At 43.5% G+C, this 14,160-nt stretch overlaps 1 protein-coding gene across 1 annotated transcript in view; it reads left to right on the forward strand.

Annotated features, from left to right (window-relative positions):
• Positions 1–13,324: 13,324 nt before the first annotated feature.
• Positions 13,325–14,160, forward strand: part of Farsb (phenylalanyl-tRNA synthetase subunit beta) — a 68,040-nt gene continuing 67,204 nt past the window's right edge. The window contains exon 1 of the mRNA XM_059278188.1: positions 13,325–13,420. Coding sequence (XP_059134171.1) covers positions 13,363–13,420 — 58 coding nt within the window. The 5' untranslated portion in view covers positions 13,325–13,362. The remainder of the gene's footprint in view (positions 13,421–14,160) is intronic.

The following is a 14,160-nucleotide window of genomic DNA, read 5'->3' on the forward strand; positions in this document are numbered from 1 at the left end:
CTAGGTTGGACCTGGCTCCATAGCAACACTTCAAAGTATCCATTCCGCTTTGCAGCTAAGGAAATCAGGGCTCAAAGTAGAGGCCAGCCTGAGCTACACCAGATACTGTCTCAAAAATTAAAACAACCTTGTGTATGTGGGGGGGTGAGGGGCTGTTGTAGGGCAAGTGCTAAGGACCATGGCTTACCCTGTCCTGGAAGCTAGGCAGAACAGAGATGGATTGAGACAAGGATGAAAGACACAAACAGTAGGAGAAGCTGAACACCTAAAACTCCTGGTCCTAATCACTTAGAATGTTACTGATGATGCCTTTGTCATTATCCCACAGAAATCAGCTGGTAAATAACAATCAAATCTTTTGTTGAGTATGGAGGACGGATTTAAGAGAGGGACTCTTGTAGCTTAAGTGAGCCTTGAACTCCATGTGTTCATGGACTTGAACTCCTGATCCACCTGCTCTGTCTCCCTAGTGCTAAGGGGCTACCAGCATGCAATGTAGTGATCAGCAAGAACGATTATATATTTTTATTTATTTATTTATTTTTTTGGTTTTTCGAGACAGGGTTTCTCTGTGTAAGGACGATTATATTTTTTAAAAGACTTATTTTTATTTTAAAAGTGTGAATGGATTTTTTTACATTTTGATTTTATGTATATAGGTGTTCTGCCTGCATGCCTGTCTATCTGTGCACTATATGTATGTCTGGGGCCCACAGAAGACAGAAGAGGGCATTAGATCCTCTGGAACTGGAGTTACAGACAGCTGTGAACTGTCATATGGGTACTGGAAATTGGACCCAAGTCTTCAGGTAGAGCAGCAACTTATTTATTTATTCACTTTACATACCAACCACAGATCCCCTCTCATCCCTCCTCCGGCTCCACCCACCCCCCACATTCTCTCCTCCAACAAGGTAAGTTCTTCTACAGGGTGACAGCTAAGTCTGGTACATCCAGTTGAGGCAGGAACAAGCCCCTCCCCGATTTATCAGGGGTGAGCAAGGTGTCTGACCATAGGTAATGGGATCCAGAAAGCTGGCTCATGCACCAGGGTTAGATCCTGATCACACTGCCAGAGGTCCCTCAAACAGACCCAGCTACACAACTGTCTCCCGTATGCAGAGGGTCTAGTCCGGTCCCATGCTGGCTCTACAGCTGTCAGTCTAAGGTTTGTGAGTTCCTTTGAGCTTGGTTCAATTGTCTCTGTAGATTTCCCCATAACGGTCTTGAGGCCCCTTGCTTATATAATCCCTCTTCCCTCTCTTCCACTGGACTCCCAGAGCTTGGTCTGGTGCTTGGTTGTGGATCTCTGCATCTGCTTCCATCCATTACTAGATGAAGGCTCTATAATGACAGTTAGGATATTCACCAATCTAATTACCAGGGTAGGCCAGTTCAGGCACCACCACCACTGTTGCTAGTAGTCTAATCTGGGGTTGTCCTTGTGGATTCCTGGGAATTTCCCTAGCACCGGGTTTCTCCCTTACACCATAATTTCTCCTTCTATCAAGATATCTCTTTCATGGTCTCCCACTCTGTCCCTCCCCCAGTTTGACCATCCCATTCCCTCATGTTCTCATCCCCCATCCTCTACCCTCTATTGTCCACCCCTCATCCCCAGTTTACTCATCGGGATCTCCTCTGTTTCCCCTTCCCAAGGTGATCCATACACCCCTCTTAGGGTGCTCCTTGTTTCCTAGCTTTTCTGGAGCTGTGGGTTGTAGTCTGGTTATCCCTTACCATCTAGTGTCCACTTATGAGTGAGTACATACCATGTTTGTCCTTCTGAGTCTGAGTTACCTCACTCAGGATGATATTTTCTTGCAAATTTCATGATGTCATTTTTTTTTTTTTTTTTTTTTTTACAGCTGAGTAATACTCCACTGTGTACCACATTTTCTTAATTCATTCTTTGGTTGAGGGACATCTAGATTGTTTCCAGGTTCTTGCTATTATGAACAATGCGAGTAGCAACTATGTTTAAACTCTCCAGCGCAACCACGTATTATCACAGTCCACTGGAGCCATCCTCAGATCCAATAGGGCCAACCAGTTCATTGGCCTATCATCATGTTGTTGTTGGGTTTTTTTTTTTTTTTTTTTTAGACAGGGTCTCACTATATAGCCTTGGCTGGCCTGGAACTCACTTATGTGGACCAGACTGACTTTCAACTCACAGAGATCCACCTGCCTCTGCCTTCTAAGTGCTGCGATTAAAGGTGTGTGCTGCCACACCCGACTCCATCTTCCTTTAATCAACAATTAAATCATTACTCAGTCTTTGGCCAATCAGTGTGTGTCCATCTGTGTTTGTGCTGTGTGGGCACTGGACTTGGGTGTTTACTGGGTTGAAATGGTGAGAAAGTTCTAACTCTTCAAACAATTGTTGCTTATAAGTTTCCTTGATCTGTAGAATTAAAACTAATAGGAAGCCATGCATGGTGGTAGATGCCTGTAATCCCAGCACTTGGGAGATGAGGAAGGAAGAGCAGGAGTTCAAGGTCATGTTTGGCTATGTAGTAATTTTGAAGCCAGCTTGGACTATATGAGACCCTGTCTCAAGAAAACCAAAACAAACCAAACAACCCACCCCTCACCAAATATCAACCTTTGATATTATCCTTCAACAGGAACCTTTGATATTATCCTTCCAAGATACACACTTCACGGAAGAGGAAACTGAGAGCATAGAAACTGAATAGTTTGGCCAAAACCACCAGCTACTTACTGGTCATTGGTAAGCCTAGATCTCTTTCTAGCCCTTCAAGCCATCCCTGTTTTTAAGGATTAGAACTGATGAAGAAGAAAAGCTAAGAAAAGTTAAGACACCGGTTTCAGACTTTTTTCCCCCCACAGAAATATTTTTTAACACTTGAAACCTTCCAGTTTATAAAACAAAGTGAAGCAAAGCATCTGTGGCAGAACCAGCAGAGACACCGACTCCCACCAAATCCACATCTTCCTCCTTTGGGAGACCATATTTTTAGTGAAATGAAACCTACATATACCAACCACCAACAGTTTCAGCTTTTCTGAGTCCAGCAAGAACCACTGCTTCGTTCATTCTTTCTTGGGTGTTGATCTTATTTTGTGAGTGGCTCGATATTTGGAGAAATGCAGTTCAAAGAGGGGGTTGCATTTCAAAATCCAACATACATACCCTCCATGTAGAGTGCCACATACTTTACGATGCATATCTGACTTCAACCCTATAGGGACCTTCTGGAAAAAGTTTATTCCTTTTATTAATGAAGAAACTGAGTTGAAAAGCTGAGCAAATTTCCACACAGGATGGGTTAAGATAGGAAAGAACAGAACCATGTTTCTACTTTTGAGAAACAACTTTGTTTCTAGCACCCAAGCAAGTAGCTACCGTAGTAAGGCTTTTCTCAAACAGAAGGGAAAGAGTGTGGTAGTGATCTGTGGGTAGAAGAGTGCACTCTCCACATCACCAAGACCAAGAGAGAGAGAGAGAGATTTTTTAAAATGAATTAATGGGGTTGGAGAGATAGCTCAGTGCTTAAGAGCACTTGCTACTCTTGCAGAGGACCTGGGGATGTGGGTTCGGGGCGGGCATGCAGGAGGGCTGCCTAGCATACCTTGGCTGTCATACCATCACCAGGCAGCAATCTGTCTTTCGGTCCGTGTTTTCCTGTTGCTAGAGTTCTCACGAGGACTTGGATCCGCAATCCCAATCCTTTCCACGCCTCCTCTGAAAGCTTCATGGGACTAGCTTCAGTTGTTTCCTCCACTAGTGTGTCGCTAATACACGAGGACCACTTTACAAAGCAGGTCCTTCCCTGGCTGCCTTTCTTTTTCTTTCTTTCTTTCTTTCTTTCTTTCTTTCTTTCTTTCTTTCTTTCTTTCTTTCTTTCTTTCTTTCTTTTTTGAGACAAAGTCTCTCTATGTAGTCCTGGCTGTCCTGGAACTTATTAAGTAGACCAGGCTGCCCTCAAACTCACAGATATCCTCCTGCCTCTGTCTCCCAATTGCTAGGATTAAAGGCATGCACCACCACACCTGGTCACTGGTTGCTCTTTTAAATTATATGTCATGACACCATAAGCTACGGCTCCTAGAAATTATTATGGTCATTGCATTCTTCCCATGACAACACCACTTTCAGGTATACCAGACCTGTGAATTTGGAGCACCATCCAGCCAATCAAGTCAGGGGCAATGAGAGACTGGGGAGGCATATTGAAACTGTGTGCAGGCACATTCTTGAGACAGGCAGCCAGTAACTAAACAGCTGTGGGACAAAGCAGCTGCCATCTGTTAGTTCCAGCTTCTGAGAAGGTTTACTTCATGGTCTGAATATTTGCATCTCCCTCAAAATTCACACAGAAATCCTACCCACTAAGTTGATAGCATTAAGAGGTGAAGGTAACTGGGAGGTAATTCTGTCTTTTAATTATTATTACATTTTATTTTGTGTATGCATGTTTATGTGTTGTTATGTATATGTTTATGTGTTTATCCATTGCATATGTTTGGAGATCAGAGAACAACTTGAAGGAATTGGTTCTTTTCTTCCACCGAGTGGTTTCTGGGGGTTGAACTCAGGTTGTCAGGCTTGGTGGCAGGCACCTTTACCTGTTGAGCAATCTTACTGATTAGCAATTAGGGGAAGAGTCGTTATGAATGGGATATTGTCCCAAAGAAAGAGGCCTAAGGGAGCTCATTTAGGCTTTCTATGTGAGTACTCATGAGGAAGTCAGCTGTATGCAATACACCCACCCACAGGCTCTTATCAGAACTCAACAATGGCACCTTGATCTTGGGTTTTCCAGCCTCCAGAGCTGTGATGAATAAACTTTGTTATTTATCCGCTGCTATGCCTATGGTTCATTGATATAGCAGCCAGAACCATCTGACACAGTCCACTCCAGAAGATGGGGTTTGTGCGGGGCCATCCCACCCCCCCCAGGGTATTCTTGAGCAGGAGCAGCAGGAAATATTAGGTAGAAATATAGCTAGAGAGAAACAGAAAACACAGGATAGCCTTGGGAGGGCCTGGATCCTAAGCCATAGGGCCCTGACTGTCTCTGCCAAAGGGCTTTTAAAAGAATGCCAAGGGGAGGAGAAAAAACCTCCCCCTAGGCACAGCCAAGTGCAGACCCTTCCAACCACCTGGCAACCTCGCCCATGGTCAAATCATCCCCTTATGCAGCTCTGCTGTGTCAGGCAAACTCAGATCTCAGAAGGAAACTTCTGTGCGCTCCCACAGGGGTTGAACTAGAGCTTGTGTCTTTCTGGTTGTTTGTGTCTTCTTGTTGCCTTCCCTGATGCCCCTCCATCATCATCAAAATCACCACCATCACCACCATCATCATCATCTTATGGTTGTGTTTCTTCTACACATATTTTCCCCCTGTCCTGGCCACTATCATCTCCCCCTTATATTACTGCAACCTCCTCACTTGTCTCCCCACCATGAAATTTTCTCTCTCAACTATCCCCTGATTTATTTTCCATAGTATATCTGCTATGGTTTGGGTGAATGTCCCCCAGAGATCCATGTTAAAGAATTGCTTCCTTGTGGGGGTGGAATACTTAGGGGAGGTGCCTAGACCTTGAAGAAGTAAGGTCTGGTACGTCTCTAAGTATTGTGGCATAAATTCCAAGGGGATTGTAAGACCTTCTGTTTTTGTTATTTTGTACATACTGTGACAAAACCTTTAATATAAACAACTTAAGAGAGGGAAGATTTATTTTGGCACAGTTAAGAGATGTCTGTCAATCATGGCTGGGAAGGCATTGGAGCAAGAACTCGTGTGTTCACATGGCCCCAGAACAGGAGGCAGAAAACACAGGGTCTAACCAGGAATGCTTACCTTCAAAGGTCCTTTCCCAGGGACCTATTTCAAACCAGCCAGGTCCCATCTCATGAAGGCTCCACAGCTTTCAAACTAGTGCTGTACACAAAGGATCCAGTGTTCAAAATATGAGCCTTTGGGGGACATTTCAAATTTAAACAGTAGCACCCTGGCTATTCCCTCACCTTCCTGACTCAAGATGTGAACTGTCACCTCAGTGTAGACTCCTGCCCTCTTTCCCATGAGTTGCCACTCTCACCAGAAAACAAAAGGGCCTGCTGGATCTTGAGCTTGATGCTCTGGGGTTGTGAGCCAATGTAAACCTATGCCAGGAGTCATCTTAATATTCTATTTCTGTGAAGAGATGCTACGACCAAGGCAACTTATAGAAGAGTTTATCTGGGGCTTACAGTTTCAGAGGGTGAGTCCGTGACCATTATAGCAGGAAGCATGGCAGCAGGCAGGCAGGCATGGCTTTAGCGCAGTAGCTGAGAGCTTATGTCTTGAAACACAACCATGAGGCAGAGAGAGAAAACAGGAATTGGCCTGGGCTTTTGAAACCTCAAAGCCCAGCACAGTAACACACCTCCTGCAACAAGTCCATACCTCCAAATACTTCCCAAACAGTTCCACCAAACAGGCCAAACATCATTCCCATTCAAACACCACAGGTACTTTGCTTAGAATGATGAGAAACTAAAACAATGATTACTGTGAGTTTTTCAAAATACCAAACTTTAATCTTGTCATTTACAAAAATCCCAGAATTTCTTTCCAATTCTCTCACAATGAAGTATCAACTTTTTAAAAAGATTTACTCATTTATTTATTATGTATACAGTGCTCTGCCTGCATGCCAGAAGAGGGTGCCCGATCTCATTACAGATGGTTGTGAGCCACCATGTGGTTGCTGGGAATTGAACTCAGGACCCCTGGAAGAACAGCTAGTGCTCTTAACTGCTGAGCCATCTCTCCAGCCCGAAGTGTCAATTTTTAAAACAAGACTTAATTTTGTTTATGTGTTTATGTGTGTCATGCAAACCTTTGGAAGAAGACCATGTCATATCCTCTGGAGCTGTTACAGTTGGTTGTGAGCACTTCAACAGGAGTGCGGGGAACCAAACTTGGGTCCTCTGGAAGGGCAGCAAGCCTTTTTAGCCTTTGAGCCCTTGCTCCTGATCTTCAACTTTTTAATATGGTTTTGGACCCCCACATTATAGGTTACCTATGTATTTCTTGACTCTCAACTATAACTTTCCAGCTTGCAACGCTGTAAGCTTTATCACTTTGAACATCTTCCTGTTGAAAAAGCAGGTTTCAGGAAGCATAAAGGGATACACATGTCTTAAAAACTGCCAGGGGCACGCCTTTAATCCCAGCATTCGGGAGGCAGAGCCAGGCGGATCTCTGTGAGTTCGAGGCCAGCCTGGACTACCAAGTGAGTTCCAGGAAAGGCGCAAAGCTACACAGAGAAACCCTGTCTCGAAAAACCAAAATAAATAAATAAATAAATAAATAAATAAATAAATAAATAAAAATAAATAAATAAATAGAAAAACTGCCAGGGATTTCAGCCTTTTAAAGAGGTCCCACTCATTTTCCTTCTATCTTGTCAGTTATTTTCTCCCACTGAGAACTAGTTTTGGGTTTATTCTAGGGTCACAGCCTCACTGTGTTGCCCAGGCTAACACTGAAATCACAGTCTTATAGCTTCCTGAATGAGTAGTTGGGGTTAAGGGAATGTGCATAGGTTGTTTTTGTCTTTGGTACTCAGGATAGAATGGGGTCTCATACTTGCTGGGGAAGTAAGTGCTCTACCACTGAATTACATTCCCTAGAAAATAGAAAGAGCATGTGAGATTTTGATTACAGGTAGTAAGGATACACAATGAGTATAGACTAGACAATTAGAGTAAATTGTATAATCTGCCTGCACCGTCTTACTTCTGGAAGACAGTAGATCAAATTCCATTTGACTTAACATTAGAGAGAGGTTATAGCTTTGGATCACTTGGACTGCTGGCTTCAGTGTAAATATCTAATATTCAAATAGTGCTTTGCAGGTTTAAAATGGTTTCTACATACTTTATTCTGACTGTCATCAGAGGAAGTGCTGTGTCCTTTTTATGAACGAGGGAATGAAGGCTGGCAGTGGACAACACACACGTGAAAACATATGCAGTATCTGTGTCGTGTTAATCCCCTTCTGCTCTAGTTTAAAATGTACTGTCTTCTAGGTCCTACGCAGAAAGAAGTTCATACCTGACAGTATCACTTTCTCAACTACTTTCTGAGCCACAAGCATCACAGTTACACGTTCCTGTCAGCAATGTTTTCTATGAATATTAAATCACTGACAGGCAAAATCAATCAGTCCCTGAGCCTATGTGGCGGTGACACCGAGACTGTCTACCAGTGATTGGACATGGAAAAGAAATAAGCATGATTGTGTTGTGTTTCATGATGACACTTTTCCTCATAATAAAAGCAATAACTATTAACTACAGTTCTGTAAACTATAAAATATATAATGAAGAAAATAATTGCATCACCTAGAGATAGCTATTAATAACACAAGGTGTATATCATGCACTAGTCTATTTTCAGTCATATTCATTTAGACAAAATTAATCATTTAAGCATAATACTTAATAACTGTCTTTATACTATTTGTTGAAGAGTTTTTTTACATTAAAAATTTCTCAGCATACATAGGGCTATGTTGGTATATGCCTTTGATTCTAGCATTTGGGAGGCAGAGGCAGGTGGATCTCTATGAGCTCCAGGCCACCTGCTCTATCATATCAAGTTCCAGGACAGCCAGGGCTACATAGAGTGATCCTCTCTTTTAAAAAAAAAATCTCCCAGCACTATACACATACATAATATATGCATGTGTGTACCACAAGCAGATGGTTATCTTAGTTTTTTCCCTGTTGCTGTGATAAAATATTCTGACAAAGCAATTTAAGGGAAAAGTGTCCATTTTAGCTCACTTTTCAAGGTACAGTCCATCGAAGACAGGAGGTCAAGCCAGTAAGAGCTTGAAGCAGCTGGTAACATCGCATCCCTAATTAAGAACTAGGAAGGGATGCATTGCTCACTTTGTTTTCACTACTTTCTACAGTCCAGAATCCCCTGCTCAGGAAATAGTCCCATCCACAGTTAAGATGAGTCTTTCCACGTCACAGTCAATAACCCCTCACAGGCATGCTCAGGGGCCCATCTAGATTCTGTCAAGTTGAAAACACTGACCACCTCAATAGTTAACGTTATTCTACTTATATTTTACTTTGGGGTGTTGGGCTTCAAACCAGGGATGTGATGCATGCTGCATAAGCACTCTACCACTGAGCTGAATCTGTGGCCTTCTACATTATTTTTTAATAGTTTCATATTAGGTTGTATCGAAATACTTTAATCAAGCCACACTGTTAGACGTTTCTGCTGTTTCAGGTTTTTTCCTATATTACAAAGAAATGATACCATTTTGTTTCTTTAGAATAATTCCAAGACTGGAATTTCATGATGAAAGAGAAACATGCTTAAGAAAGTTTTATCATTGCCAACTTGACTGGAACACCTAGGAGATGGCGAGGCACACCTCTGGCTATGCTTGTGAAGGCTGACGCCAGAGAGGGAAAGATCTGTTTTGCATGTGGGTTTTTGCACCATTCTATGGGCTAGAGGCCTGGCCAGAGTGAAGGGCTGAAGGGAGAAAGCTAAGTGAGCACCCACATTTCCCTCCCTGCTTCCTGGCCCTCTATGAAGTGAACTGAACTGCCTCTCCATGCCTCACCCACCATGACGGGCTGAACCCTCTGAAAGCATGCCAAAACGAAATTTTTCTCCCTTGAATTATTTCTTTTGAGTAGTTTTGGTCACAGCAATGTGAAAAGTAACTAGAGAAGGAGGGTCACTGGTGTAACTAAATGACAATGTGGTTCTTTGGCCTTTGGAATTGGTTCCCAGGAGGGATTTGGAAAATGACACCATAATCATTAAAATAGCTTGGTACTGGCATTGAAACAAGCACTTTGGCAGTAGAGTCAAATATATGTGGAAATTTAATATGCAATATTACAAACTGGAGGGGGAAAAGACGCTTTTTAATAAGTGGTATTGGCATTTCTGTTTGAAAAGAAAATAAAACTGGCTTGTTCATTAACTCCAAAAACCAAAACAAATTTCAAAAAAGATCTGAGATTTCAATGGAAAAGAATTCTACTGATGTACTCAAAGAGGAAAACAGGATTTTAAACAAATTGTGTGGAGGAAGACTTTTAGAAATACAACTTAAGATCCAGAATCAATAGAAAAAATAATTTAAACTGGGCTGAAACTTTATAAATAACTCTCTGTGGGGAAACAAACCTTAAAAGAAAAATATCAAGAATTATTCCTCTTTGACTTCTCAAATAGCATCATTTACAGCCTTTGTTGCCCATATCCACCTATAATTTCTTAAAATACACCTATGGTAACGTATCAGGTAAAACAAAGCAGTATTTTTTAAACCTCTAATGTATTAGGAGGGTTAGTTTTGGTTGTGAGCCTATCCTTTAACGGCTGAGCCATCTCTCTAGCCCAAGGTAAACTGTATGGTCACATGATTGAGTTAAAAGATCCCTAGATAACTGGTCAAATATTTGTGTGCTTCTGAGAGATGAGCATTTGAGTTGGAGAACTAAGTGGAGTAGATACTGTCTAATGTGAGTGGGCACCATTCAACTCATCAAAGGCTTGGATAGAGCATGGAGCGGAGGGAGTGGGAACTCACTCTTTGAGACTGAGCTAAGACACTGATCTCTTCCAGCCCTCGGTGTTCCTGGGCCTCAGATGTTCAGATGGGGTTCCTCAGACCCTCAGAGAGGTTCTTTGCTTCCAGACCTTCAAGCCAGCTTATGCACTTTTCTGGGTGTCCAGTCTGTAGACAACAGATTGTAGAACTTCTCAGCCTCCTTATTTGCGTGGGCCACTACATCTGTCTGTCTGTCCTGCCTGTCTATCTGCTCACTCTCTTTCTCTGTGTGAACACTAATGCTCACCTTCCTAGGCTTCACTCCTTCCATCACACTCACAACTAACTGGTTTGCATTTGTTGCTACAGGCTTTTATTTTATCTTATAGCTCCACCATTTATATATGCCGGAAAATATATCTTTATGTTCATGCATTCACTGCCTGTTACTGTAACAACATTTCGTCTTTCAGGTTGGCCCCAAAACAATGACACTTATTTGTATTTTGTGATGCACTACTTCAGTTTTTCCCCCAATTATCTTGTCTATCAATCAGCTAATGTCATTTGTGATGAGCATTCATGTGCTACTTTTGTTTATTCCCCTAGAGTCTTCTAACGGCTTTTTTAAGGCACACAGTAATTGTAATGTAATGAGAAAAAGCATGATGTATTATTGGAGAGATGATAGATGGAAACAGATTTTGTCACAGACACTCTGAGAGTAGAACATTGATGAGGAAAAACAAAAAATGATGCCTGACCTATTTCCAGATTCAATGGCTTAAGATCTGTGCTAGTTAATTAGGAGAATCATTTCTAACCCTTACATTAATTTTCTAAGGTACGTATAACCATCTCTATTTTATAGGTAAGACAACTGAGGTTATGGCCATGGAAAATTCTGCAGTGAGTGTCCCAAAGAACATATTAACATGCAGTAATTTGGGGGCAGAAAGCTACATGTGGTACTTGCTGTAAGTGGAAATTACTACATTGAAAAACTCTTGGGGTAGGGTGGGGCTGGAGAGATGGCTCAGAGGTTAAGAGCACTGGCTGCTCTTCCAGAGGTCCTGAGTTCAATTCCCAGCAACTATATGGTGGCTCACAACCTTCTATAGTGAGATCTGGTGCCCATACATATATTATGTATACAGCAGAACACTGTATACATAATAAATAGATAAATCTTGTTTTTTTTTTTTTTTAAAGAAAAACTCTTAGTAAGAGTCAAGGTGGTCTAAATCTGGTCCTGCTTCTGCTTCCTCAGGTAATGGGCAGCAGAGGCCCTTGCTGCATGGTAGAAAGGGCAGAGTTTCCTTGAGGAAGCAAGGTCTCTGATCTGCCTTACAGGTTGGGTGAGTCCCACAGTCCATGCCTGTTTATCTCTTAAAGGGAGGTACTACTAGTACTTTGCTTTGGTATATTTGTTTTTTATGGATGCTGAAAGAAAGTACCACAAACTTGATTTCAAATAGAAACTTGAGCCTGGTGAGGTGACTCATACTGCCGTCTCAAGACAGGCTCGAAGCAGGAGACTCTAAAATTTCAGGCTGGCCAGGTCTACAGGATGAGCTCCAGGCTGGCTTGAGCTACAGAGTTGGGACTCTGTCTCCAAATGAAAACAGTAATAAATAAACCGAGACAGGAATCTGTTGTATTTCAGTTCTGGAGCAGGCCAGAAGCCCAAAAGCAGTTTCAAAGTGTTTCGGGGGCTGCTCCATTCGCTAGGAGATAATCCTCTTCTTGTCGCTTCCAGTTTCTGACGGCCACTGACTTTTTTATTTTATTTTATTTTATTTTTTTTTTATTTTTTTTTTATTTTTTGGTTTTTTGAGACAGGGTTTCTCTGTGTAGCTTTGCGCCTTTCCTGGAACTCACTTGGTAGCCCAGGCTGGCCTCGAACTCACAGAGATCCGCCTGGCTCTGCCTCCCGAGTGCTGGGATTAAAGGCGTGCGCCACCACCGCCCGGCTATTTTATTTTTTATAGTGACCTCACTCCAACTACTGCCTTCCACTTATCAAGGCTACACGTATTTGCATTTACAGCCTATCTTAATAACCCTGGCTAAGGTCCATCTCAAAACCCTTAACTTACTCTCCACACAGACGCTGTACCACATAAACTGGCATTTACAGGCTCCAGGGATGAAGTCCTGACATCTCTGCGTGCCGCTGTTTGATCTACCCTGACTCGGGCTTGATCTAGGGAGGAAATCTGCTCATGCTGGACTTAGACTGAGTACAGAATTTGACAGTGGGCAGTTCTGAGGTCTCTAACAACGTCTACCTATTTAAGGTTTCTGTTGCGTTCAAACAAAGCTCGGGTATAAAATCTGTAGCGTTTCAAGGTTAAAGAACGAAGCCAAAACTGGTCTGTTAACAGATCTTGCCATCCGCATTTGCACATTCTTCTTTCCAGAAAGCTTTGCACCAGGTTAACTCGCTTTTCAACACCTCAGGGAAGGATTTCTACCTGGGAGTCCTTGCCACCTCTGTACCCGCCCCTCTAGCACTCCGCCCACCCAATCCGGGCCTATCCCTACTGTTGCCTGTCGGAATAGAGATAATTCCACCCAATTATTTTTATTTCCCAAACTCTTCAGTTAGCAACATAATACATCTATATTCAATGGTCCAGAGAGTGGCATTTTTCTTGTATTCAGTTGAAAAACGGGAGTGCAAATTGTTGGGTTTACACAGGCATTTCGTGAGACAGCCCAGAAGAGGAGCGGCGGGTCCTTCGCCCTACGGCCGCTGAGGCCCCGCACGGGGCGCAGGCGCAGTGTCCGCGATTCGCCATGCCGACTGTCAGCGTGAAGCGAGACCTGCTCTTCCAAGCCCTGGGCCGGACCTACAGTGAGTGCCCGCCCCGTGGCCTGGGCTCGGTGCCTGGGGGAGCCTGACTCGCCCGGCAGAAGGGCGTTCTGGCGGCGTTCGTGCCGCCACGCGGGCTTTGGTCTTGCCGGGCGGGAGTCCGCAGGGCACGGTGCGGTGACGGGCGAGGAAGCTGGGCTGGGCTGGAGTAGCTTATGGGAACCAGCCCTACGGCGGCTGCCGTTGCATCATCCGCCCGTGTCGGGACCTCCGTGTGATCCATTCAGAGACAGCTCCTACTGCATGCCTAGCACCGACTTCGGTGTCGGGACACAGAGGAGGAAGGATGCCCTGGGTTGCATCACCGGTGTGGGCAAGCTCGGTGGAACCAGGTTGACAGCGAAGGGGACACGTTTGAGAAAGACGTGGGCCAGGCTGCCTTCGAACCCGCCTCTTGGAACTCAGCTTCTCGAGTGCTGGGATAACAAGCGTGTGCCACCAAGCCCGGCATTCGCTTTGTTTAGTGTAGACTGGGCACCCGTTGCGTGCCAGGCACTGTTAGAGAGTAGAGCTGTCTGTGCACATGACACGCGAGATCTCATTTTGGTGAGACGGCGACAAACCAGTACGTTAGTAAGACAGTTTATTGGAAATGCTGAGTGTTTTCTAGGAAAGGAAACCCGGTGGTGTGCGGGAGCAGCATTTGACAGGTAACATTGATTTGAGAACTGAACAGAGCCTCTTCTATGGGCTTAGTATTCACAAGACACTTCATTTCTTTC

This window comes from Peromyscus eremicus, chromosome 13, assembly GCF_949786415.1.
Source record: "Peromyscus eremicus chromosome 13, PerEre_H2_v1, whole genome shotgun sequence".
In the NCBI taxonomy this organism is placed as follows: Eukaryota; Metazoa; Chordata; class Mammalia; order Rodentia; family Cricetidae; genus Peromyscus; species Peromyscus eremicus.